Source organism: Drosophila grimshawi, unplaced genomic scaffold (genome assembly GCF_018153295.1).
Source record: "Drosophila grimshawi isolate 15287-2541.00 unplaced genomic scaffold, ASM1815329v1 contig_848, whole genome shotgun sequence".
In the NCBI taxonomy this organism is placed as follows: Eukaryota; Metazoa; Arthropoda; class Insecta; order Diptera; family Drosophilidae; genus Drosophila; species Drosophila grimshawi.
This window is the reverse complement of record NW_025063692.1, coordinates 14,745,587-14,773,020: the sequence shown is the minus strand read 5'-3', so window position 1 is coordinate 14,773,020 and position 27,434 is coordinate 14,745,587. Positions and strand designations below refer to the sequence as shown.

At 38.4% G+C, this 27,434-nt stretch overlaps 4 protein-coding genes across 7 annotated transcripts; all 4 read right to left on the bottom strand.

Annotated features, from left to right (window-relative positions):
• Positions 1–1,018: 1,018 nt before the first annotated feature.
• On the bottom strand, positions 1,019–3,425 carry LOC6565347 (augmin complex subunit dgt3). The gene is made up of 6 exons (XM_001991857.3): positions 3,345–3,425; positions 2,943–3,271; positions 2,512–2,874; positions 1,781–2,452; positions 1,439–1,616; positions 1,019–1,367 (listed from the first exon to the last, which is right to left on the bottom strand). Exons 1-6 carry the CDS (start codon positions 3,360–3,362, stop codon positions 1,203–1,205), a joined length of 1,725 nt encoding a protein of 574 aa, XP_001991893.1. The 5' UTR covers positions 3,363–3,425; the 3' UTR covers positions 1,019–1,202.
• A 371-nt stretch (positions 3,426–3,796) lies between these two features.
• LOC6565181 (transcription factor 15) lies at positions 3,797–4,531 on the bottom strand. Its single transcript, XM_001991858.3, has 3 exons — positions 4,329–4,531; positions 4,090–4,220; positions 3,797–3,978 (listed from the first exon to the last, which is right to left on the bottom strand). The coding sequence occupies exons 1-3, from the start codon at positions 4,529–4,531 to the stop codon at positions 3,839–3,841; spliced, it is 474 nt and encodes a 157-aa protein (XP_001991894.1). The 3' UTR covers positions 3,797–3,838.
• A 2,337-nt stretch (positions 4,532–6,868) lies between these two features.
• LOC6565182 (keratin, type I cytoskeletal 10) lies at positions 6,869–26,170 on the bottom strand. 4 transcript variants are annotated; one of them, XM_032737904.2, is made up of 7 exons: positions 26,095–26,170; positions 21,166–21,353; positions 15,454–15,561; positions 8,435–8,793; positions 7,601–7,742; positions 7,294–7,503; positions 6,869–7,208 (listed from the first exon to the last, which is right to left on the bottom strand). In XM_032737904.2, the coding sequence occupies exons 2-7, from the start codon at positions 21,304–21,306 to the stop codon at positions 7,143–7,145; spliced, it is 1,026 nt and encodes a 341-aa protein (XP_032593795.1). In that variant the 5' UTR covers positions 21,307–21,353; positions 26,095–26,170; the 3' UTR covers positions 6,869–7,142. The 4 variants fall into 4 exon arrangements, with proteins under 4 accessions (XP_032593795.1, XP_032593796.1, XP_032593797.1 ...); XM_032737905.2 differs by having other exon boundaries at positions 7,601–7,727; XM_032737906.2 differs by lacking the exons at positions 6,869–7,208; positions 7,294–7,503; positions 7,601–7,742; positions 8,435–8,793 and adding exons at positions 13,237–13,261; positions 13,810–14,139 and having other exon boundaries at positions 26,095–26,165.
• Positions 11,489–12,899, bottom strand: LOC116805552 (uncharacterized protein YGR130C-like). Its single transcript, XM_043215953.1, has 2 exons — positions 12,867–12,899; positions 11,489–11,897 (listed from the first exon to the last, which is right to left on the bottom strand). The coding sequence occupies exons 1-2, from the start codon at positions 12,897–12,899 to the stop codon at positions 11,547–11,549; spliced, it is 384 nt and encodes a 127-aa protein (XP_043071888.1). The 3' UTR covers positions 11,489–11,546.
• Positions 26,171–27,434: the final 1,264 nt, after the last annotated feature.

Genomic DNA, 27,434 nt, shown 5'->3' with positions numbered 1-27,434 from the left:
TTGGGAAGGGGGGCGGGGGGCAATCAATCTCGCATTTGGTAACTGCCATTTGCCAAGTCAAACATAACACAGATATGATAATAACGTTGGCTTACGGTATCTGTGTGGCAGCCAGCTCCTGCTGTTGCATTGCCCGCAACGCATCCGTTGCACGTCGCCTTTGCCTCAATGAGCATGCTGAGCACGCATCGCATTCGCAATCGCATCGAATGCATCGCTCAGCCAGCGAGGAGCCAAAACAAAAGCCAAAGCCAAAGCAAATGCCAGAGGCAAATAGCTCCTACTTTTCTCAAGGTGTACTTCCACTTCCGTTTTGATATTGTACCGTTAGTTGTTTGGCGTTTCTCCTTTGCTGTTTGATATTTAAGTATAAACTAAAACGAATCCAGCAATTTGTTAAGCTTATTTATTATATTCAGTATCTGCTAAGAGTGTTCGGCTAACAGATCGGTTTGCCGTGCTGGCCAAAGAAACAAATATTTTATTTATTTTTATACAAAAAGAAAAAAATATCTCCTCAAGGAACTTGTTTTTTGCCTTCAAAACCGTTCAAGGCAACAAAACTTTTGAGGTCACAATTCGATGGATGTGTTAAATACAATCGTGAAGAAAGCAAGGCACGAAATAACACTCTCTGCAGCAAAAAACAGATTGCTACAAATCTAATTTGATAGCACAAAAATCCTTGTCTGAAGTTATTTCAATTTAAATCTCATTATTACATATTTTATGTGACTAAAAGTTAGATTTTACATGAGGCCATATTAACTAGTTATGTTCAAATTCTTCTGGCATTTGCAGCTTACAATTTGGGAGTAATTTTCTTATTTCTAATACTTTTGCGCTTTGCACTGGTACATTTAAGACTATATTCAATAAGGGAAACAATTAATTAAAAACTTATAAGTATTCGCTGCATATTTTGTGCATAGATACACTTTTAATCCAGATTATGATACTTTTAGTTTTAAGTGATCATTGTGTTTTTAAATTTTTTTTTAATATATTTTATTTGCCTTCAATGTGTAGTTTTAAACAATTTTTATCGAATCTAATATGACGAAGAACTCTGTGAGAGCAAAGGAACAGCAGAGCTGACCACATACATTGATAAATGTTGCGTTTTCTATGATGATGAATCGCAATAAACTACATCTACATACACCATATACGCATGCATGTTTGTTTTGGTTGATTTATGATTATTTACGCTGCAGACCGCCGCCCGGACGGAGCATGCTGCTGTTCAGCGCCGGCATTTTGGCTGAACACTTTTTGACCTCATCAATTGCATGAATCACGCGCTCCGGCTGGGTAAGAAACCAAATCCACAATAGTTTGCTGTAGCGATAGAGTTTCTCGTTGTCCTACAAAAGTCGGAAAAATACCAGTTAGATGCATACAAATAATATATTCACCTTTATTCTTTTTTGCCTACCATACGCTGTGTGATCGTTTCCTGGAACTGAGTGCGCAAATGGCGGATTGCTTTATCAAAAGACAGCTGCTGCTCAGCGACATTAAACATTTGATACAAATATTGTGTATGGTCGAACATTGGCTGCTCCAGCGGCGAGTCGTAGACGAAAGGACGCAGCTTTTCCTCCACACGTTTGCTGTGAATAACGAATGAGAGATTTGTCAAATGCTAATCGGGATACTTACAGATCTTAGTAATTGAAATGTGAAATGAATTGATTCCTAATTAAAAGTGTCATTCAGTCAGCAATAAATATCTGATCCAAATGATATATTATTATTATTATTATAAATTACTCACAGATCGGCCAGTTGTTCGTGCACATAGACATGACTCTTTTCATTAAGCATACTTTGAAGTGAGTAGGCCAAAAGGCGCCCAAACTTTTCATACTCATACAGGCAGCTCTTCGCCTCCGTTGAGCGGACATTCTGGCCAAGATGTGCGGACAGTTGACTGGCAATTTCATGCACGAACTGTGCACAGACTGCACCATTCTTGTTGCTGGCATTTACAGAAAGCATTGCCTGCACGCGTTCCCAGCACGCCTCGGCCTGTTCGCCGAGCACCTGGGAGTTGTCCTTGAAGTTGCGTTTCTTTTCCAAATCCAATTGTATAGCTATCCAAATCAGTTCGGCATTTAGCAGGGCATCCGAAATGATGCTCGTCAGCTGCTTATCGCTCTCGCGTCGTCGCATCGCACGCTCCAATTTCTGCTTAGTGTTCTCGTAGAGGACCATCTCGATGCGCTGCTGAATGCGCTGCTGGACATGGATGGCCAAGACTGTCTCCAGCGTATTGTGTGTATTACTCAAATGGTTCTCGTTGAGCAGCTGCAGGTTGTGCGTCTCGCGCACCATCTCCTTCAAACTGAGGCACGTAATGCGATTCAGATCAAGTTGATCGCACAGCGCCTTGGTCGCTGTGGCAGTGGCCTTCTTTTTGATATAGGCGAGTGTATAATACTCCATGCTAAAAGTATTTGTGAATGAAAGACTCTGTGTGTGTGTGTGTTTGAATGAGTTACTTACGAGTTTTGCAAGTTTTCCAGCTTGCTGTTCATTTGCTGTATGTCGACATCAATGCTCTCGAACTCGGCATATTCCTGTATTTTGAAATTGTCCTTCATGTAGAGCGTGAAATACTGCAGAAATGAGTCACACTTGAGGAAATACTGATCGAGCGGCAGCTGATGCATAAACAGCGGCGGCATCTGTTGCATGGTAAATTCCCTGCTTGTCTCCTCAACGAGCTCACGATTGTGTCGCTGCAGCTGCTCCAATTGGCCAGCCTTCTTTTGGCATTCGCCCAGCAATTCCCTTTCCGCCACTTGCAGCGGTCTAATCTCATATTCCAGCTCAGACAGATTGATGTTGATGCTGTGCTTTGTGTTCCTTGTTGAACGAATCGTTAAACGTTTGTTAAACAATTGTTGCGTTCTCGACCTAATCTTCTAACTTACTTCATTTCATCGATGAGCACGTTGTAATCATTTGTTGCCTGCTGCAGCTGTTCGATTTCAGCGGAAAGCGCCTCCAGATCTTCATCCGTGTGCTCCAGCAGGCCCGGCCATTCGGCCTCGATTTGCTGTAATTTTAGCTGACGCTCCGTCTCGTTCAGCCACTCGCCATGCTGCATCATTTCATCGCGGGCTAAGAGCTCATGGTCGGTGAGTATGTTGGAGTCGCTAATATTTTTGAACAGGAATTGAAAGAACTTTTCGAAGCGTTCGTCGTAAATGATCCATTGGTTGGCGCTGTCGATGCCGAGTTTCTTGAGCATCTCGGTGTTCTGGGTGGCCGGGTGGTGCATACATACATACAGTAACATTAACAAATAGGCAGTGATATCATCTAATACTTACGTTCAGCAAATCGCCCATTTTTTAAACGAGACAAAGCAGCAAGTTTCTAATCGACTCAAATAAATCCCGCGAATATTTCCCAAGTCAGCAACGCTGTAGAGTTACCATACAGTCGGAAGAAAAATTATTGCGAGTATTTCTTGTGTACACACTGTATTTTTGTATATCAGCTGATCAATATTTTTGAGCAAACATTTACGTTCCAGTTAAGAAAATGTACAGCAAATAAATTTTGTTTTTTAAGAGTAAGCGAAATTGCAAAACAATGCTCATCAACTGTAGGTGTGTACACACTTTTTTTGGCAGCAACTGTTGTCATCATTTTGAAAACAGTTGAGCCACAGTTGCAAATATCAGCTGTCGTTGTCTCTTAGTACATTTGACTGCGCATAGAGGGCGCATCGAAAATTGCAAGTATATGTTTTAAATTGGAATAAAAATAGTAATTTATATATAAGTATATTTATTTATTTACATTTTTGTGTGACCTACAATTATCGAGATTCCGTCACTTGTGACATTCTTGGTTTCATACAAAATGTACAAATGTTAACGCGGTCTGCTGCGCCGCTGCCATCATTCGCGTATTTGTTGTGCTCACACTTTCGCAGCAGACAGGGTTGCCGATCAGAGCCTGTGCGAGGAAGTTGAAAGGAGAAGGGAAAAGAAAAGACGGAAAATAGCAAATAATGATTATGGATGTAGTAAGCAAACCAAATGGATGCAAATAAAGTGACTTACTAACCTGCGTGCAAGGTGCTGCGCAGATGTGTGATATAGCTGCTGGCTAGACGAATTATTTCGATTTTGGACAATTTGCGGTTCACTGGCTCTGTGGGAATCAAGCCGCGCAGCGCCTCGTAAGCAGCGTTCACGCTAAATTTTATAAACAGAGAACACAATCCGATTAATCGTAATATAATGTACTGTAACTGTGACTGCCACTGTAACTGTAACTGTAATTGCGTATTTTACTTTACTCACTTGAAGGTGCGATAGCGTTCCCGAGCATTTATCTTTTGTCTGGGTGGTGGCGGTGCCTCTGTGTTCTGTCTATGATTGCTGGCGCCAATTGATGAGTCCTCGGAATCACCGTTACTATCCATCGCATGGGACCCAAACGAAGACAGCAGCAGCGAGGAAATGTCGAGAGCGTCGTTCTCATTCATGTTGATGTTGATGTCCATATTAACATATAATGCGTATGTGCACTGCTTGCTTCCTGGACTGCGAATGCTAATGCGAATGAGCTGACGATGCTGCCAGCCACATTGGTCAGTTCGAGGCGTTCTCCCTCTATCTCTCTCTCGCCCTCTCTGTCACTGTTTTGTAGCTCAGCGGCTATAATTGCGTTCGGCTGCTAAACGAATTAAGTCATCATCGTCGCAAGTGACGACAAATTGTGCATGAAGAACTGAACAAGAGGGAAGAGTGAAGAGGAGCAGTCCACAGCCGGCAATAACCATAACAACAATAACAAACTAAAAATCCAAAAACAACGGTACTTATGCGCACTTGTCAAAACAAAGCATTGCAGCAATGCTGCCATCTTCCTCTTGCACACTGACACTCGAGAGTCTCGCACTGCCACACAAGACGCGTGCCGTTGTCGCTGAAACGGGAAACGGCTGGAAAACTGCACAAGCACTTTAATTGTCCAATGTTAATTGCTCAGTACGCCGTTTGCAATGACGCGTCGCAGGATAAGCAAAGAGGCAACAATTTGTTGCTCTTCTCGCTTCGCATACAAATGCACATTCTCATTCTGATTGCAATTGCAATTTGATCATTTCTTTATCATTCTTCCTACATTGCTCATTGCTAACATTGTGCACATTTCTCTCTTTCTGTCAGTCTCTCTCTTTCTCTCACTCTCACTCTCACGGACTGTTTGGTTGGTTGCCTTTAGCATGTGTGTTTTTGTTGTTGTTTTGCTGACTTGCAGCCCAAAACGGAAGTGGCACTTTTGTAAGTAAGTACGCTTAGCTGCTTCCCATACCCACACTTTACATTTTTAGACCAGACCACATGCAACGTCTACGCTTGCGTCAACAAGTGCAACAACATCCACGTGCAATTTTTGTATTTGTTTTGTTTTGCTATTGTTTTTTTTTTGCCTCTGCTTGCATCGTTGGCAGCGAGATAATTTTTCGATTTCAGTCAAGCAAAGATTTTAATGGCTTGTTTATTTTTTTAAATATTTTTTCTGAGAGTATTGTAATTTGGTCACACCCACGTTTATATATATATATATATCTGGTTGATGCCCCATTCAGTTCACAAACAGGTTTGTATAACTGTATAAATTTACATATCGGAGTCCTGTTGTGATGACTGAATGCAGCCTAGATCATGAATGAAGCACCAAAACAGCTTCAAGACGGGAAAAATCTCTCAGAATTCCTTAAATCGTGTCAGTAATAATTTAAAGCGTTTGGACCATCGATATTCAACTTTATCTCCTCAGAAAATACCAGATTTTCCCACTCCTGGGTCCAGGACATGTGTACTTTTGTTCATTCAAGTATCCTTGTAAGCAAGGATCTTAGCTACCTCCTCAGGCTAGATTGTTTTTCCTTCGTTGATTGATGTATAAAAAGAAACAGGACTTTCCACAGCTATAACTTCATCTAAGGTGCTTGTGATACTATCCCCTTCCGCTCGAAGATAAATAATTTAAAACGTTTTTAAAATAAAAATGTTTATTTTATACACATGTAAAAATTCACTTAAACTGCTATAATTCATAAAAACACATTTTGCTTATGGGTAAATTAAAAGGTATCCATTTAAAACAGTTTGCGTAAAAACAAAAGAAAAAAAATTGATTGTATAATCGAGTATCCTGGATTCGGTTGTACAAAAATTAGAAGTGTTTGAATTGAAAGTGTAGCATTGATTGGGGTTTTGAGCTAAGCTTATACATTGAATTTGTATTTGTAATATTTTTTTTTAATAATATTTTGAGACACAAAATTAAGCAAAAAATAAATGTGATCGAAAATTGTAGTTTATTTTACTTCGACTATATAAAATTAGATTGTTTTGTTTATTTTTGTTCTTTTAAAAATAATAGTAAATAAAACACCACAGTCATGATTTTTTAAGTAAACAAAAAAATATATATGTATGTGTAATGACATTTGGGGAACATTAAGGAAACTTGCTGCCGCTTACGTAGACTTCATACTCAGCAGTAGCAACATATTTACAAAAGCAAAAGATAATAGAGGAGAGAGCATGTGAAAAATTGAGCAAGATTTTTTATTTTTTTTTTTATTTTGTTGCGTTACTCATCTGATTTGTTTATTTCTTCATCGTATTTATGTTTATACATATATTTGTTTTTTTTTTTTGCTGTTTTTTTCTTTTTTCACTTTTCATTCGTATAAAAAAAAAAAAAAATAAATAAATTTCTGTAATTTTTCGTTGTTTTTTGTTTGATGAGAATTTCTTTTTGTTTTGTTTTCTACAACTTTCACTAGTAAGAATTTTGAGTTGTATATTTAAAAACAATATATAAATTTGCTAAAAAGTATAAATTTTGTTCAAAAATAATGCACAACAAAATCATAGTTGGTTTGTGTGTGTATGTGTGTGTGTGTGTGTGTTGTGATGGTGTGTGTATGTGTGTGTGGGTGTGTAGGAGAGTTTCTAACGTGATTGTGTGCGCGCTTTTGTGTGTGTGTGTGTGTGTGTGTGAGAGAGAGTGTTGAAATGTTTGCTGCTGTTTGACTCTGTACAGTTGAGTTGTTGACTTGACTAAAACGGGACCTTGTGGACGGCGCCAAGGTGCACTTAGATCAGCGCCGTTATCAATTTTGCCTTGAAGTTGACAAACTTCTCGCTGGTGGCGGCAACGCGCTATAGAATTGCATTGGGTATAATATATTGTTATAGTATATATGCAATTGTTAACTGTGCTGCTTCTGTTCTTCTTAGTTCTTACCAATATCAAGTCTTGCACCAGATTGGCCAGTCCTCGATTGGCCAAGACAACGAGACGCGTCACGGGGCCGGGAATACCCTCGGTGTAACCATCGGCAGTGCGTGTGCTATCCCCGCTACCATCTGTGTCATCTGTGCTGCCAGAGACTCCTCCTCCTACGCTATTGGCGGCCTCATCGCCCTGCTGGGTCTGCACGCTGCCCGAGAAGAGCTGATGACATGTGGTGTGTGTGTGTGTGTGTGTGTGTGCAATGTTAGCAATCAGCGTTTGTTTAATGAATCAAGATATTCGTTGTGATTGTACTCACTCGCACCGCATCCAACAGAAAGTTACCGGAACCGCCGCCGGCGGCGCCGCCGCCCAAACTGTTGCCACCGGGCGTGGCACCGCCACTTGAGCCGCCAGCGAGACCAGCGCCGCCAAAGCTCAGGAACCTTTTGAATAGATTACTTTTGTGTGTCGATTTATGACATTTTTTGGGTGGGTCGAAGGAAACGTGTACCAAATTGTGTAATTAGTTGAGTGTGGTTTTTGTTCAAAATGTTCTTGTTATTTATTTGTTCAATCTTATCGAATCGTGCAGAAATGCAATCTATGGATTACGTTGCGGATTTATTCAAGTTAATTGAACTTCACTGTTATTGTTGACTTTATTTGAAACGAACGCAGAATAGTCAAATTTTATTTTTCAAATTGAAGGATAATAAGCTTGGATAAATTATTAAGGCATAGCCGATATTATGGATTTTACTACTAAACAATGCAATAAATATGCTTCTCCATATTTTTATAGGAACAATAATATTGGCAATAATCCGAATCGTTATCTTATCATATACAAAATCCGGCTAGTTATATTTTATATATATATTGGTGTATAGTTGGTTTTTAAATACAAAATAAGCTTGAACTATATTTTTTCTTAATGTGAAGCATTTTGAAAATAGTTTTTATAAATTGCTTTGCATGACCTTATCGACAAGAGGGTGTGATGAACATAGATATGTATGAACATATCTATGTATGTATCATGTTTTATTGGCCAATTCGTTTGTGTTCGTGGCTTATGTAACAGACTGCATTTTTAAAGGGGTGTGGTAGGAGAAGGGGTGTGAGGGGTGTTGCTGGGCTGGCTGCTTACCTTTTGTTGCGATCATCCACATCGGCCGTGTCCTCCGCCGAGTCCAATGACAAGTCATCAATGGCCGGTGATTTCGATTCCGATTGCTGCAAATCGTTGGTGCTCAGAGCTTTCACATCGTCTATTCCACTGTTGCCGACATTTACTGTTGGCAGCTCGTTATTAAAGCTGAGCTGGATGGGCTCATTGGACTTGAGGGGAATGGGTGCCTGGGCAATGGGTGAGCCTCCCGACGATTGTTGAGCGGCAGCTGCTGCTGCTGCTGCCTCCGCTTCTTTCACCTGTCGCGCCACCCTAATTGTCTCCTCCAATTGTTTATTAATTGCCGATAGATCGATTTTTGTATCGGTGGCACCGTTCTGTGATCGGAACAGGGTTTTTTTTTGTGTGTTTTTTTTTTTCGCCGCAAAGGAATTCGTATTTGGTATGTTGCATTGTCAAAATTTTGAATTTTTAAGTTGATTATGTGCATTTGGTATGTGTGTGTGTGTGCGTGTGTGTGCGTATTTGTGGTGAGTAGATTTCGTTTGGCATGGCAAAGGATTTTCGGGCGGCGCAATGTGTGGGTTTTGTTGCAGTGGCATGTGTGGTCCGATTATGTATTATGTGTGTATTGTAGTGTTTGTGTATGTTTGCAAAGGGTTGGCATTGTGGTCGAGTACGGTATGGAGATATATATATATATATATAAATATATATATGGGTGTGTGTGTTTATGTGTGAGTGAGTGTGGGTTATCAGATATGTAAGGTTAGGCAGGAGGTGAATGTAATGTTGCATTTTTGGCATTATGAGTTTAGACGGTTTTTGCCAGTTGATTTTTTGTTTTGTTTTTATTATTTGTATTTTTTATACGATTTTGCCGTTTCATTTTTTGTTTGTTAATTGATGATGATGGATAGACAGAGAGAGATAGAGAGAGAGAGATAGAGAGAGGGTGAGAGTGAGAGTAAGAGACATAGATGTACGTGCACAAATGCAATCGGTGTATTTATGTATACATTTTGAGAGATTTTTTTTTTAAATTTATTACATTATTATTATTTGATTTTTATAGTTTTTAATTGCAGTTGATGGTTTCAATGCGTTGTTTGCAGTTTTTTTTTATTGTATTTGGATTTATAATAATATTATTATTATTTTTGTATTTTTTATTTGGTTATTTGCACAAATCGAATCGGTTTAATGGAACATGAAAATAAAGAGAAAAAGATTCAAAATAAACAAAAAGGAAAACAAAAGCAGATAGACAAATGAGCAATCGATCAAGCTAAATGCAACGCCACAAGGCTCACAAGCGAAAGAGCGCAAGTGTTGTGGCAACAAGAAAAAAAAGAAACTATTAAACACAACTAATAATTTCTAAGCGAAGACCTTGGATCAGAGTTAAAAGGATTGCGACAGAGTGCGCGTGTCTGTGTGTGTGTGTCTGCGTGTGTGATGTGTGTGTGTGTGTGAGAGAGAAAAGTTTAGAGAAGAGAGGCATGCGACACAAACACGCATCATCTGCGAACAAGTTACATACATACATGCATACATACACACATTTGTAAGTGCAGAGAATGTGCTGAAATAGCATGAGTTTTTCGTTCCTCGAAAACACTCAACACACACATTTTTTTCTTTAGTAAAACATTATTCATTATTTGAAATGGAGAATTTCTCTCGAACAAGTGGTTTTTTAGCTATTGATAGAAATCATTCACTGCGTATGCGTATTTGTCGCCAGAAATCGGGCGACAATCTCATATTCTTAGACTCGTTATTTTCTGGAAATTGAATTTGTGCAAATTGGAAATTCGGGAGGAACGAGTGAATTATGATTACGACTTCTTCCAGTAGTATTCAAAGCTGTAATCGAATTGAAAATGGGATTTTTGGTTGTTGTTTTTATGATTTCGAGTGTGTGTGCGAAACGAATGAAAGATCCAATGTGAACACCCTGTGGAAGAGTCAAGAAACATTCATGACTCTATATCTGAATAGCGTTGTGAGTGCACTCATGGCTGGTAAGCGTACATATGTGAATGCTCTTGCGAATGTTTTGTGAATACGCCAATGAGCATGAGCACTCATGAATATTGTGAATGCACTTATGAATATTCCGTGAATATACTCATGAATGTTGCAAGTGCACTAATGAATTACTCGTGAATAAAGGCGAACATTTTAAATTTTATATATAATGTATGTACATACATGCTGTGTACGAGTACACTCTAAAAAAAATAATATGCACTTCGTGTTTGAGCATTACAAAATTCATACAGGTAACATTATTTTGGTATATTTAAAGTAGATTATAAACGACTTAAAAAACTAACACAATTTTAATGTATATATATTTAAAAAAAAACACCTATTATATTTTTGATAAGTGCGCCAAAAGAGGGGCGCATAGAAGATGAATGCGAAAATAATTATAAAAAATTCTTTAAGATTACAGACTCAAGTATAGGAGAGAGTCAGAGACAGTGAAAGAGAGAGAGAGAGAGAGAGAGAGAGAGAGAGAGAGAGAGATGGTGGAGAAACAGCGAGGTAGAAAGAGAGCGGGAGATAAAGAGAGAGGACGAGGAGACAGATAGAGATGAAGAGAGAGGTAAAAAGAGGGAGATAAAGAGAGATGGAGAGAAATAGAAAGAGGGAGAGAGATACAGAGATATGGAGAGAAAGAGAGAGATACAGAGATACAGAGATATGGAGAGAAAGAGAGAAAGAGAGGGAGAGAGAGAGAGCAATGGAAAGACTTACAACTACAACATATCCAATGGAAAAGAAACAAAGAGTGTGTCAAAGTACAAGTGTATATAGTTTGAGGGACAGTGACAGATGCACTGATATATTAGTATCGAAAACCAGTGTTGTAAATATATTTTTTTTTCTTCTTTTGTTATAATTTGCATTAATATCATAAACAATTTTGAGTTTGAGTGGTGCTTGCAGTTGTGCTGTGGTTGTTGTTGTTGTGGTATTGCCAATTCTTGTTGCTGTTGTGAAAACACGGAACAAAATTTGATAAACATTAAAGAAAAATTGTGCCAATATTGTAATTTCTTGAAATACATCGCTTTGTTGTTGTAGCAAACAAATTTACACGCACATTTCTTTGTGATTATCGAAGACTGGGCGTCTTGGTGGTGGTGGTAGTGCTGGTGCTGGTGGTGGTGGTGGTGGTGGTGCTACTGGTGCTGCTAGTCTTCTCATTCGCATCAATCTCGTTCTCATCGTCTGGCTCAAAGGTGGGCAGCTCAATGGATACCCGGGTGCCACTGCTACTGCCACTCGAGCTGCTGCTGCTGCTCTGATCGCTCTTTGTCTGGTCGTCATCATCATCATCGAAGTCAGCGTCGAAGGTGTCGCGTGCCGCATTCGCTGTGTTGCCCTGAATGGCGGTGCGCAATACAGTTGGTCCCAAAGTGCGCAGCAGCTTGGAGATGATGCGATTCGCTTGCTCATCGATTTGCTACAACAACCACGATTCGATTTTGGGGCCAGATTCGTGTGCGGTTTGCGTTGGATTGTGGATTGCGTGGATTGCGTGGATTGGTGGGGCGTGGATTGGTGGGCGTGTGCGAGTGTGCATTTTGGGTACAGTGTAGAGAATGGTTAGTTTATTTAATTGCTTTTTCTGTGTATGTGTGTGATTGTTTCATATACTAAACATTGTGGGGCGGATTTGGATTGCGGACGGGGCTCATCGTTAATGGACACTGCGTGGCAATACTAACTGCTAAATGCTCTTTATACGGGGCAAGTCAAGAGCGAAATGTTTGCTTAACATATCAGAAAACTTTCCTCAGAGCTCAGTGAGAGACAGAGAGAGAGAGAGATGGAGAGATAGATAGAGAGAGAGAGGGAGACAGAGAGCAAGAAAGGGGGAGATAGATAAAAAAAGGAGGGAAGTAATGCTGAAATCAGACAGAGATATGAAAATTCCTTGAGTTTAGCTCCCAGCACTTTACAGCACTTATAATTCCAATATTATAAAATCCAAAAAAATGTGCAGATGTGTCCTTCAAGCATAACTTGCTTCAAGATTTCTAATTTGTATTTGCATGGACTGGTTCGACTTTCAGCACATAATTCGGGTACTTTACAACACTGATAGGGGAGCAAAGGCTATTTTGAACTCTTTCGAATTGCCCCGCGCAAAGAGCGCTTTTGCATTTGGATACACATTTGGAGGAGTTGTAACAAAAATATCGTTTTCGAAATGGTTGGGGAAAATAGGATTGGGCATCGGCGGTGGGGGGGTTGTTGTTTTTAAAACTGGATCGGTTTGAAATTAATTAGTGACAAATGATGTGGCTTCAAAACTAGCTCGATTGCTTTTAATTTTTTAATTTTGGTTCGCAGGTCACGATTCGAATAAAAAATGGATTATATTAAAAAAGATTTTTGTTTTTGTTTTATGTTTAGTTAGTTGAAAAACTAGTTGCTTGCACCAGGAGTAGTAGTTCAACATGGTTTCAAATTGTTTGTGTCTTAGACGGCATTACTTGCTTAAACATCGGAATGAGCTCTACATTTTTAGACTACAACGAAAATGTTAGCTACATAAATATGAATTGAAGCCTTGATGTAATTGTCGCTTGTTTCCAGTTATTGTTGTTGTTGTTGTTGTTGCTGTTGTTGTTGTTGTTGCTGTTGTTGTTGTTGGCGCAAAATTGGTCGAGTGTTGTGTGTTTTGGGTCTCACATTTGCTCTTAATCATAGACGGGCAATAATTTCGTAATGTTGCTATTGTTGATGTTCTTGTCAATTGTAGTCGATATTATTGTTGTTGCTGGCGGTGCAAGAGTTGTTGCTGTTGTTGTTACATTATCTCTGGTTGTAATAAAATAATTGGTAGAGTTTAATAAACGATTTATATCGGCTATAATTGTGAGCAATTGTGGTTCTTCGATGGTATTGTTGTTGTTGTTGTTGTTGGGATACTGGGTTAGAGTAGTGATGGTTGAGATAGTGGTAGGTGCTAATTGGGAGTTATCTGTGGTTGTTTCAACACTTGGTGTTTCAACTGTTGTTGTTGTTGTTGTTGTTGCTGCCTGCGTTGCAGTTGCAATTGCAGCAATTGCAGCAGTTGAAGCTGCAGTTGCTCCTGTTGTTGCTGTGCTCAATGTTGGCTCGTCGCCCAGAAAGCGTGACAACAGCTGAAAAGGCATCTCTGTCGTTGCTGCTGTTGTTGTAGTGGTTGCTGCTGTTGCTGCTGTTGCTGCTGTTGCTATTGCTGTTGTTGGGCTGGGGCTGGGGCTGGGGCTTGGGCTGGGACTGGGATTGGTGATGGTGGTGGTGGTTGTTGTTGTTGTCGTTGTTGTGGTTCTTGAACTTGATGATGGTGCTGTTTCATTTAGTTGGCTCTTACGCGCACTCCCTTTGTTCGCTGATGATTCCAACTCGGGTGCAAATGTCGGTAATTCGATTCTGACCCGCGAGCCATTGTCATCATTGTTGTTGCTAATTGAGGCTGGAGTTGGTGCTGTTACTGACGCTGGAGATGGTGATGAGGCCGATGCCGATGCAGATGCAACATCATCATCAAAATCGTCATCATCAAAATCGGCATCGAAGCTGCTTGAGGTGGTGGTGCGACCACCACCGGCACCACCAGTGCCCCGATTGCCAGCCAGTACGCTATTGAGCAGACCAGGGCCGGCAACGCGTATTACTTGAGCTATAATGCGATTAACAATTGAGTCGATTTCCTAAGAACGAGACAGACGAGAGATATGCAGAATAACTGTCACGGGGAGCATGCCTATCCATCAACTGCCATGAATTTTTGGGATGATGATGCTGTTTTGGATGCTTTGCTTATTTTGATTCTTGTTGGTGGTGTTGGTTGTTCAAGTTCATTGCTGTTGCTGTTGTTGTGGCTGTGGCTGTGGCTGTGGCTGTTGTTGTTGTTCTTGTTGTTGTTCTTGTTATTGTTGTTGCTGTACTTAACTTGATGGCTGGTTGTAACGTCCATGAGAGAGACAGAGACAGATTTTCGTCTTTTTTTTTTTTTGTGTTTCGGTTTGATGATGATTTTTGTTTTCATTTCTTTTTTGTTGTGATTTTTGATTTGACGACTTTTGGTGGCTGCTGCGGTTGCTTTTGTTGTGGTCTGGTGGTTGATTGTGTCTGAGCCGCGTTTTACAAAATTTTGGTGCTGTGCAATTTTTTGTGATTGGCCAATTGTTTGATGATTGTTTTGCATTTGTAGTTTTTGGTTGGTTAGTGCTTTGGCTTTATTTTGGCTTAACGAACATGTTCGTTTGTTTGTTTTTTTTTTGTGGTCAAGCTATTTGTGGGTGGCATGCATTAACTATACGTAATACGTGCACTACTGTCTACTGACAAGTGAAGTGGAGGGAGGAAGGAGGGCATGCAGCTTAAATGGCAAATGAGATAATCAACAGAGTAATTGACAGTGTTTTAATTGTATGCCAATATGCTAAATAAACTAAAACACGCTATTGCGAAGGAGCCTTCAATTGTCCTTCAGCTGTTCGGCAAAGTCCTTGTCGGGCTGATATTTGGTCAACTCATCAGGTAAGCTCTCATAGTCCTTATCAAGCGGCTGCGCCACATCATCATCATCATCAGCAGCAGCAATTGACGGCTTACGGGGAGCACTGCGCTCAAATCCCGGATTGAGAATCGTGCCCAAGACGACGGGCCCAACACGTTGCAAGATATTATTGACTAGACGATTGATTTGCATATTGATTTCCTACGAAATGTTCAGGCAATACAACAATTAACAATAACAGAGCCGCACGCCGCTCCGCATAGCTAAACAATATTATTATTATTATTCTGGATTGGGTGAGGGGACGTATGTATGTGCATACACATACACATACACATACACATACACATACACATATACATATAGATATGCATATACATATGTAGGCTTCGCTATGTGCACATATCTAAATTGATTGAAATTGATTGACGATTTACACCTAGTCCTGGTCATTCTCATTTACATACTAATCCGATATGCTAGGCTGGTTTTGTATACGCACCTTTGTTATATCCGGAAACAGTTCGCGCAGCAGTCCAATTGTTCTTTTGTTGCGATCAGCTATCAATTGTTCTTGATCTTTTGCGCCAAGTGTCAAGACATCGATTTCCTGCAAAGCAAAATACAAAATATGGTCAATACAATGCTCTTACATAATCCCTGCCACTGCCACTGAAATACAAATACAAATCATGATCTCAAACTCAAAGAAAATGAGTTGCAAAAAAAGCAACAAAGACTATTATTGTCCAAAGACCAACAATAAGCCAACAATTGATGAACTTTCACTTTGCACAATGAGACAATGAGTTTCTAGTCTCTTCTCTCTCTCTCTCTCTCTCTCTCTCTCTATCTCTGTGTCTTTCCCTGAAATATATGTATTTCTATATTGTGCCAATACTTCTGATTGCTTCTTTTTGATAAAGGAAATATTCTCAAATTAAATTGAAACATTGCCAAATAGTTACAGTTTATATCTCAGTTATGACTTTCCAATTTTGTAGCCCTTAACTTGCCCGAAGTTGTAAAGTTGCCGTATCTTAAGAGCCTCTTTTGTATGTTGTCTGATTAACTCACGACCTTAATCTCCCACTATTTACTGAGCACTTTTCAATGCTCCAGATCGCCCCCACGCGCCTCCATTCTTCACCGACTTGCACCGACTAATAATTATAATTTGCACAGCATCCACTGGAAACGTCGTTCAGCCTTCGTTAGCCTTCGCGGCAGTCTGCAGCATGAATAAAAAGATTGGACGAGGTGAGGGGAATATGGGGGAGTGTAAGCTGGCCAAATGACTATACAAAAAGTTGTTAACGCTAATGGGCAGTTGCAAAGCGGCAAAGTCTCAGAAAATATTGCACAAAAATGCTTAAATTGCATTTAAGCGTTGTTTTTGTTGCTGTTGCTGTTATTGCCGTAGGTCGTCGAAGGTGTGCGGGATGAAGAGGTTGACTTAGACAATCAACAGCACGAGTCATTGGACATGCAACGAGAATGGCTAAGTGTAGTAATTGCAATTGCTCAGATCTTATAATATATATTCATGGCGAGTACCTGAGAGCAGCGACGCTTCATTAATTCAAATTATGTTTCAGTTGATATTGTTTTAATTGAATAAACAGTGGAGATTGAAAACAATATAAAATCACATCCAAGACACTTTATCATAAAAGTTTCAGTTTGATTCTCAAGTAATAAAACTATTTAAAGGTAGGGCAATTAGACACAGACAAAACATAAAATGGACAATTGTTGTTGTCACACAATTGCTGGCATTGTTGTTATTGTTATGCAATTAATTGTCTCAAAACTCTGTGCGGAAGTTGTCTTTACACGCGGACGGAAGCTAATGCCAACGGCAGCAACTACAATGGCAACGGCAAGAAAAACTAAATACCTTTTCTTTGATTGGGCAGCGAACTGTTTTGCTCTCTGGCCACCGTTGTCGTATTTATTTGTTGTATTTGCTGTTGCTGCTTTTTTTTGTTAAGTAAAACTATGTAGTACTTGTACATTTCATTAAAGTTGACGCTATGCATTTTAAACAGCAGCAATTTTATTTGTGTTGGTCATTTTGTTGCGAGTAGTATGAGTACACTCATACCGTATTCAAGTTGATGCTGAAGACGGAAGAAGCATGCCATAAAAATTCTATAATATATATTTTATTATATTCATGTTATATTTCCTTTTCATATAATCGTAACGAACTAGGGGTAAATTGTGCTAGGCAAAATTTGTTATTACAGTTGACGAAGGAGGTTACGTACATCTACCATAGTTATATATTTGGATATATTCAAAGCTATCAATTAGTTATTAAATCTTCAATGGGTTTTCCAGAATCGTCTGCGATAAACGCATTTACATAAAATGCCAGACACGCTAAGCGCGCTAATAAAACCACACATTTACTTTATGTATATGTATTGATGTGTGGCTAAGCAGTCTGACCTTAACCAACATATATTAAATATGCAAATGCCGAAGAGTAACAAAATTTACAAAAACACATACAAACACAATATATAAAAAGAAGAGGAAAATTGATTAAGAAACTCCGATTTCCAATGAGTTCAAGTGCAAAAACTAGATTTAAATACATATTTATTAGTTAACGCATTTGCCACTAAAATGGTGTAAAATTGGAAAAAAAAATCAAATAAAATTTGACATTGAATATATATATATATATATATGTATATGTATAGTTGTTAAACTCTTGATCGCTTAAATGAATTGACCTGTTTGCAATATCTACACAAAATAAATATAACATGTGCTTGAGTGAAAAAAAAATGAAAAATGCCATCGGTTAGGGTATACCAATTATTAGAGAAACGACTAATGTTTGGATTTCAGTGTAGATTCATGATTAATGCATATCACGAACTCATCGCTGAGTTGTCCGTGGTCGATTTGTAAGTTGTCCAATGCTTTCAGCCCTCGGCTCAGATTTGTAGACCTTGTTTGACGACCGCACAAATCAATGAACAGACAAACAACAGAAACAATAATAAGCTCGATATTATGTGGCATATGAGACACACTTATATAAGCCATATAATTTAACACAAATTAACACATTCATATTTGCTGAGATGACAAAGATTTCGTATCCTTGTAAAAAATATATTAATTAATTTGTAACATTTATGCTAAAAGCTATCGGATTTTGACTTCAAGAGAGAGTAATGCTTCATCAAATTGTGTATTTTATTTATCAACATATTAAGAATATAGCTAAAGTCATTGGCAATCTGCGAATATTTCTAAAATGCAATTGCATTTAGTAAACATCAAGCTGAATGTTTCTTTCTGTTGTGGTTCTCATATTGGGTATACAAAATTGAGAATAGAATCTTGTTGACTTTCTGATTTGTTGCCCTTTTTCATATTTTCTTTTTGTTTTTATTTTTTTTTCATAATGCTGACGATAGCAACACAACTGTAAGTAGTTTTGACTTAATGACCGACTAGCAAGCGAGTCTCGTTTGCCACTTAAAAATGCAGCTACCAACAAATTGGCAGCAATAACAACAGCTACAACAACAACAGCAAGAACAACAACAACAACAACAACAGCAAATGTGAGCTGCTGACATGCAACTATAACGGCAACAACAAATTGAAGTTGACGTTGCTGCCGCTGTGCACAATGCGATGTATGAAATACACGTGTGTGTGTGAGTGCAAGCTGGCAACTGGCAACTGAGAGCTTATATAAGTCTGCTGTGGCAACCATGAGCAGCTGCCGAGGAACTAGAGTCGTGTGTCACTTTGGGGGCAGTCCCACAAAGCAAATTGTTGGATTGCTTGTGGGGGGCTCTTGTTGCTGCAGCTGTTGATGTTGTTGTTGTTGCTGTTGTTGTTGCTGTTGCCGAGGCTGTTGTTGCTGTCCGTTCTGCTCTTACCATTTGGAAGTCTGTGCGCTTCAATTGCCTTTGTTGTTGTTGTTGTTGTTATTGTTGCGATTGTTGTTATATCATTTAATAGCTAATGGAATTAAAAGAAAGCACAATGCTGAAATAAACTTGCAATTTTCCCCGTTATCATAAAAGCGACAGCAGCAGCAATATATTAATTCTTGATATTATCATTATTGCCAATATGTCACGCAATGTTCATCTTTTGTCAAATACAAATCAGAAAAGAAAAGTAGACGGTTATTGATTTTTTATTTGCATATAGCTTATCTAAAACCCAAATAGAAGTGCAAATAGTTATTCTATCAACAAGTAAAACGACTACTAAGTAGCTGATATAGGTATGGATGAGCTTAAAATATATATGTATAGTTTTGAGCTTTGCAGTGCTTAAGATATGTGTGTTCTATGTGAATTTCATAGCATTATTGTTATTGATGTTAGATGCACTTTCGGCCGAGGAAGAAACAATAAATTAATTGCTAATGAGTTATTTTCTGATAATTTTGAAAAAAATCCTCAATGCACATCCTGTCAGATTGTGTCGCCTTAACTAAGAAACTATGTGGTATCTTAGGGATGCATGTTCTGAGCTCAAACGACATAGAAACCCTCAACCCAACGTGCTAAAACTTGGGTTGAGGGAAGAGCTATAGACTCAGAAGGTGAACAATAGATCTAGCAGGTCGCAGTGCATATACAATGTATATCCCTAAAATAATATTAAGAACGGTCAGAGACGTCTCCTGCAATGCATTGCAAACTTGAAAACATAATTATATTACGCTCCCCAAGTTATTAAAATGCAATTAAAAATCTTCATGTTTTCTTTTTAAGCATAGTAGAAGAAAAAAAATGGAAATTATTTCCAAACACTTAATGGCAAATCAATTAAGGTCTGCAAATACATATATATTGGGTAATAGCCCTGAGATCATATTGATTATTTAATGACAAAGCGTTTCTTGCTTTGCTCGTCAACAGAAACACAGCAAACGAATGAATCGCAAAGTTTTATCGAATTTATAGTGAATATCGCACTTGTTTAAGATGTCAATGTGAATTTGTTATTCAAAGTGAAAGCCAGCAAGTTAGGTAGCTTATATGTTCACCGTCCTAACTTTGAGATACCCTGTGCAAAATGAAAAATAATTTTTATTTCTAATACATTCAGATCGTCTCAGAGAGACTATTGTAATAATATGTATATTGAATTGGCCAGCTATCCGTACAGGGTATAAATGGCAAAAAAATCAACAGTGAGTGAGCCGCTAACCAGTCGATAATGCTGATAATGCTTGTAAGGGAGGATATATATTTTTTGAAAACGGCTGTAGTTTTGGCCAACATTTTAGCACGCAACAAACAATTAAGTGATGACCTAGGTGTTAATTACTGTGAATAATGTTGTAAATTGCAGTTGACTGTGATAGATGCAAAAATTATCAGCTGACAGTTAATTTGGCTTGTGTAAGCTATGCAATATTTGAAAGTGCCTGCGAAGTGCAATTAAATTGTCCAAAAATATGGATAAAATTAATCCGAATAGATTCAAAATTCGCACGAAAAATACATTTATTTCGGAGGCCATTAAATAACAAAAAGATATTGCTTAACACATGGACACTAATACACACAGCCAGCCGGTTTCAAATGAATTCGTTTCGAGAGGGAATTATGCGGAGTTTGCGGATTGTGCCAACACCCAAGCGAGACCAACAGCAGCACGTCTTGGCCGTTGCTCTAGAGCGGGCCAAGGAAACTTGCAGCAAGTGTGCCAACTTCCTTGCAATTGGCCACTGCCCCGATCTGGTCACGCAGGTTTTCTGCCATCACACAGCGGCATACAGACCCCAAGACCTGATTTTTCTTAAATATTCCAGTCTCAGCCGTCGAAAAAGTAAAAGGAAACATTTTTTTTAATCGTTGCTACAAGCTCGACAAACGAGTTGGACGACCAACCGTCTGAATGGTTCGCATACTCATCCGACTGTATATTAGCCAAATAAGTGCAATAAAGGGCAGCATTGGCATCGCACCACACAGCGTATACATGATGCCAGATGTCATATCATACACTTGCACAATTTTAGTATGTAATAAATTCTGTTGCCAATAGTATTTAACAACCCTTCCATGGTCAGCTGAGCATCTGTCTTTTTGTTGGTCTGCATAACCGCTGAGGTCATCAGACCCCATGAATAATATTATTATAATATTGTCATATATCTGCTCACTGGTTACTAAGATACTGGTTGGCATTACTTAAATCGACTTTGACTTACCTTTCCATTGGCAAGCGGTATTTGAAGCAAATCCAATTCCTGATTACCAGCCGGATGTGGCAGGGGACTTGAGCTGATTAGGCAAACGGTGCTGCATAGAATCAGCGCCAGGATAGAATGGTGTGTGCTCGGCTGCCTCATTTTGTTGCAAAGACTGTTGTGTTTTTATTTGTTTAGGGAGGGGGGAACTGCAAGATAAAATCAGAAATAACATTCTTATATTAGTACACGAATACATACATTAAATCGAAATATATTGAGTTGAAATTAAGAAAGAGAGCAGGCCAAGCAGCTGCATATTTATTTTGAAACGTTAATCGTTTAAAGGTCGTCTGATGACCTTGTCGCATGAAGATTGTGCGGCGCTTTTATTAACGTGTTTTCTATTTATTTAAAAGTCAAATTCGACAATAAACATCACAAAAAGTGGAATCAAAAATGTTTGCATGTGTGTTTATTCAGTTATATGGATTTGTTGGTTTTAAGTGGCTGGAATTTTTTATTTTTTTTTTTTTTTGTAACTTGTGAGCGCTTATATATATATTTTGTTCGTTTTTGAATGTTTTTTTTTTTTTTTTGGTTATTCTAGGGTTTAGGCAAGGCTGAAAGGCAAAAAATGCGCTTAATTGACACTGAATTTGGCTATTTTTAGTTGTTTTTTGTTTTTGTATGATGCTTTCGCATGAGAGTAGCGAATAGGAGTCAATTAGGTGTTTGTTTTGAGTGTGTGTCAAGTTTAAATATTGAACTTTTCTTGGACAACGCGTCGTATGAGTAATGCGCATTGTATTTATGTGGAAAGTGTGCGCAACAACAACTGCAGCAGCAGCAGCAGCAGCAAAGCAACGACGGTAAAAGCAATTTATAAATCACTACGACCAAAGTAGCAAACAACAACAAAACGCCGCAATAAGAATTATGTAATTTTATTTAGACAGCGCAGACGTCAGCAGTGGCGTCAACAGCGACGTCAACAGTGACTGCAACGTCAACGCCGAAAACGTTGAGCGGGTGTTTGTAAGTGTGTAACTGTGTGTGTGTAAGTGTGTGTGTGTGCGTAGGTAAGCTTTTAAGTTTTAGGAAATTTGCCTCGAATTGAACAAAATGCAAAAGCTGAAGCTAATATAAAAAGCGGAGAGATATTGCAATCGTGCGAACTGTAAAAAAAAGATGCAACGATAAATGTGATGGAGATGCCTAAGCAAAGGCAAATGAAATAAACATTGATGTCATGACGGATATGAATGTATATATATATATATATATATATATATATATCTTGCTGTACACATAACATATGATGATTGAATATTTCAAATAATTAACCAACTAATAAGCAATTGAAAGGATGGTGTGATCACACAATACTTGTGCCAAGCAATTAGAAACATAAACCTGGTGTAAGCTTGTGGGACAAAGGTTAATTAAACAATTTTATGCATTTATTGACGCATCACGGTTGAAAATTATGCAAGATAGAAAATATTGCATTTAAGTAGAAGGAAATTATTAAAATACTGTAGCTGAATTGGGGTTAGCATTGGATTACACAAAATAAATCAAAATTGCAAAATGAAACTTAATTTGCATATAGTTGCTGACTGATTAATTCAACACTTATTAAAGAGCTCAAAATAGCACAAATTCGTATTACAAATCGATTGAGGGGGGTTTTTTTGTTTGGACGAAGTTGAGTATGTCAATAACGAATTAAAATCGATTAAATTGGGGACGCAAAGTTCAATGTATGCTGCGAAGGTTGGCCACACTTATGAGTATGCGTATGAGTATGAATATCATTATGAGTTAAATTACAAGTAGTCGCATGAGCTTAATTACGATTATAAATATGAGAAAGAGTATAGTGAAATGCTCAACTGGGAAATCAACGTGTAAGCTGCATTCTTAACGCAATTGTCGACAGATTGGCACGTCAGTCAGTCAATCAATCAATCAAATTGTGCGGGTGTCAGTCTATGCATTTGTCTATTGGTATGCGCACACACTTACGAATATATATGTATGAATGTGGGTATATATATTTGTATATTTACTATATATATATATATAAATTTGGCAATTTGGCAACAACAGCAATAACACGAAAACACTTCTCTTAGCCGATTATTAGCTGTGCGTGGCAACATGCAATGATGGCCAACGGTCAGCGGCTATTAAGTAGGGCGTAGCGCCAAAAACCAAATGAAAACAAACGCAAAGCGGAGAGATAACGCAAACAGAGACGGCTTGGCACGAGAGGCAGAGTTGCCGAAGGCAACAAATAATAATAATAATAATAATGGGCGATGTAGAAAGGGAGAGTGCAGATTGTCATCACCGAAACTGGAGAGTGCCAAGAGTGCCAAGAGTTTCGAGAGTGTTGAGTGTTGGGGCTGTGTGAGAGTTGCCACAAAACCGGCAATAACAGACAACGAAGCCCATTTGACTGGCGGTCTATCTCTCTGTCTGTCTGCCTGTCTGTCTGTCTGTCTTAGCTGTAGCTGTCGCTGTAGCTATGGTTATGTCATCTGACTGTGGCTCAGGCGCAGCTGATTTTTATGTGGCTGCTTTTACTTTTTACTGGCCCGGCCGTAGCCTCAGCGTCTAAAAGTGTTTCGGCTCATTAACAATTGTCAAAGTGGTTAGTTGGTTGCTTTGACAGCAATCCACACACCAATATGCATATAGTTCATCATATTTTGCACACTTTTAATTATTTCTCATACGCCATGTGGCGTACGCGACGATTACCGCTGGCCCATAAATTCGGATGACATTGGGAGTGCATAACATGCATGTCGTAATTTAAATGGGGCGCACAAAATATTGAATAGATAAAAAAAATAAAAAAAATAAATAAAATAAAGAAACACTGTGAAATATATCAATCCAAAAAAAAAATATGTATAAATATATACAAATAATGATATCAACAAGTGCAGACTGAATAGCGTTTTGATGTGAAGGTGATTTTGCAACCGGGGAGTGGCATTATATGGCACGGACATTGCAAATGACGCAGCAAAATTTTGCAAGTGTTGTCTGACAAAGTGTCTCTAGTCTCCATTTAAAGCTGAAGCCTCGGCTTCCTGTCATTTTCCACGTCCACCTCGAACACGCTTTTCTTCTGGTGCAATTAATTTTGTAATATATTAATGTTGTAAATATATCATTGCGATCGTGTCATGGGGCGATCATCGAAATTAATTGCAAAAGAGCTAAGCTTAACTTGAGTTCTGTAAGCCAAGCATTCTGTTACAGTACAATTGTAGTAAACTTGTTAAAGAAATCAGATAAATATAAGCAGACAAATACTAAGAAACCCATGCTATCTTTTCGACTTCATGCAGAACTCAGCTTCTTTTTTCTTTCAAATACAAACAAGAATAATTTAGTTAGTAGCAACCACTTTGGAATCGATTCGTTAATGACAACGCTGTTTTCATTAATTGCCGATTATGCAATATGCATATCAAGTATCATTAAAATGTCAGATTTTATCGGTCTGGGGTGAACAAAATGAATAAACCAGAGATGTGCAAGAAACTTGATCTGCTAATGATATGCAAGAATCGAAGCTTAGTATTTAGTGTCTTTATCTTTTCAAGTTTCATGATGCTAAAACATACAAAAAACATCATGCAAGATTATAGATACTTGAAATGATGTACGAATTTACGTATGACAATAAAGTCACCTTAACAAAGCAATATTCTAATTACTCTGCACTTAAATTTGCTTTGTTTGTGATATATCACTAAAAGATATATTCGTTAATTTTTGATTGGATTTTTGAAACTGGCATGCAGTTAGCAAGTAGCCTAGGTATACAATTGCAGGAGACTTTTGTCGGGTTGACACCTCCTCCCCCCATCTCCTCCCTGTTTGTAGGTTTAGAAAGATGTATTTAAACGTGATCATCAGTCAATAACTATATGGCCAAGGCTTACAACCATTGGAGACTTTTAACGGTTGGAGCGCTTCCCCTTCCTGCCTTTCTCACGTCTCCCGTTGGGTGGTACCATAATTTTTAACACTTTGAGCTGGGCATGCTCGAGTATAAATTGCAAATTTAAAGTCTCTAACAGACAGACAGACATTGGGCAAAACCAATATATGCTTTTCGCTGTTGGCTGTAACATAGTAGTAAAGGTGGAATTGTAAATGATCACTTTAAGCCAAAAACAAAAACAAAAAAAAACAATTTGACACACGCGTTAAGTTTAGGTACGATTTGCACAAAAAAAAAATATATATATATGCACAACACACAAAAAAATTTAAACAAAACAAAATATGTAAAATGTGTATGCAACAAGCAAAACCAAAAAAAAATAGATATATTAATAAATAATAACAGTCAAACATTTTGTATTGTTCGAGTTGAGTTTCGAGTGATTCTTTCATTGGTGTCTTCTTAGTTGCTGGCACTGTTGCAATTTTAGTAGTTATATTTTAGTTATATTGGTTTTTGTTTTTGTTGTTGTTGTTTTGGTTTTTTTTTTTGCAACTCTTGCGGAATTTGCGCTTATTGCAACTATTTTTCGGCATGTCGACTGTTGTTGTTACTGTTGCAGTTGTTGTTGTAGTTTGCTTGAGACGCTGTTGTTGTTGGTTGAACCATAGGCGTTTTTTACATGTATGAGAATGTATACATATGTATATGTATGTAGGTGTGTATTTGTATGTGTGTGTGTGTGTTTGTGTGTGTGTGTGTGTGTGTGTGTGTGTGTGTGTGTGTAGTATATCCCCACGTTTATAGTGCGTTTAAACGGCGACGGTTGGCAACGGCGACGAATACGTACACGCTTTGTTATTGTTGTTTAGATAAATATATATATATATATATATATATATATATGTATTTATATATATGTATGTATATATATATGTGTATATGTATATATTTGAATTTGGCTTGATTTATACTTTTTGGAACTTATTTGAGTAGTATGGTGGACCTTTCTGTGACTGGCGCTGGCTTTGCGGTCTTGGCTGGTGGGCTTGCAATTGATTACTAACGTGATTTTATCATACACTACCGACTAAAGCTCGAACAAAGCGGCGAACCGTACAAGTGGCTGGCTGCGACGCCAACAGCAAGCAGCGAGCAGCGAGCAGTGAGCAGTGAGCAGCGAGCAGTAGGCAGTAGCGGTGAGCAACAGCAGCAGTAAGCAGCAGCAACAGTTAGCAGCAGTCGCAGCAGCAGCAGACGCTTAGCTGAGCTGAGCAGCTGTTGCTGTTGGCATCAGACGCTTAACGCCTTGACTGTGAAGTTGCACTCAAAAATTAAAAAAAAAAACAACAACAGCAGCGAAAAAAACGAAAGTGAGTCAAAGCCAAGACGTGCTTGAGTCAAACATTTGAGCGAGAAATTGTAGTTGGTTGTGTGGATGTAGCTGTTGTTGTAACTGTGCAATAAAGGCTTTATGTGCGCTCGTGTTTGTGTGTGTGTGTGTGTGTGCGGATCATAATACGCGAATCTCTTCGGCCGTTTGCCAGTCAACCAAAATTTCCGCTTCGTGACTTAGTGGTTGGTATGTCAGGCAATTAGCGGGGCCCGTGGGCAGGATTAGGCTTACACAATATTCACAGCTGTTGCCCATCTCTTGAATCTTTATTGCACATTTGCGTTTAGTACCCGCTCATATGCGAATGTGTGTGTGTGTGTGTGTGTGCGTGTGTATGCAGCATGCATGTAGATTGTGTGTTCATTTAATTACTGGCCAGCGCTTCTTGAAGTTATGCTTCAGCTGATAATATTCGTTAGTCTCGAGTTGCGTTCACCGCTGCTGTAAGTGTCCTCAACGAGATGATTGCTCAATCCGTTCGAAATATTTGAATAGACAAATTCCGCATTCCAAGTGCTATGCAAATCAATTTTTTTTTATTTAAATAGCACCTTCCTCAATACATAAAATTACAAGCCCATAAAGTATTTATTAAGGACTTGCTTGTAATTGTAATTTAGACATTGTGCACTTTCAAATAATAAATCGATGGCATCATATTTGATTCGTCATACTCACAAATATCAGTTTATTGAATGAAAATTACTTCCACATCCAAATCGTTTAATTTCATCTGTCATCTGTCAAGAGTATTTAATTTAACAAGTGTTGCAGATAATTTAAATTTCGCTTCATTTACAAATTCTTTATTTAATAAATAAGCCTCGAAAGTAGTTTTTTTTTCAAGGATTTTAGAACGGAACTTAATGTAATTTTCTGCATTTCAATTAAACAAAAGAAATTTGAAAGGGATCTTAA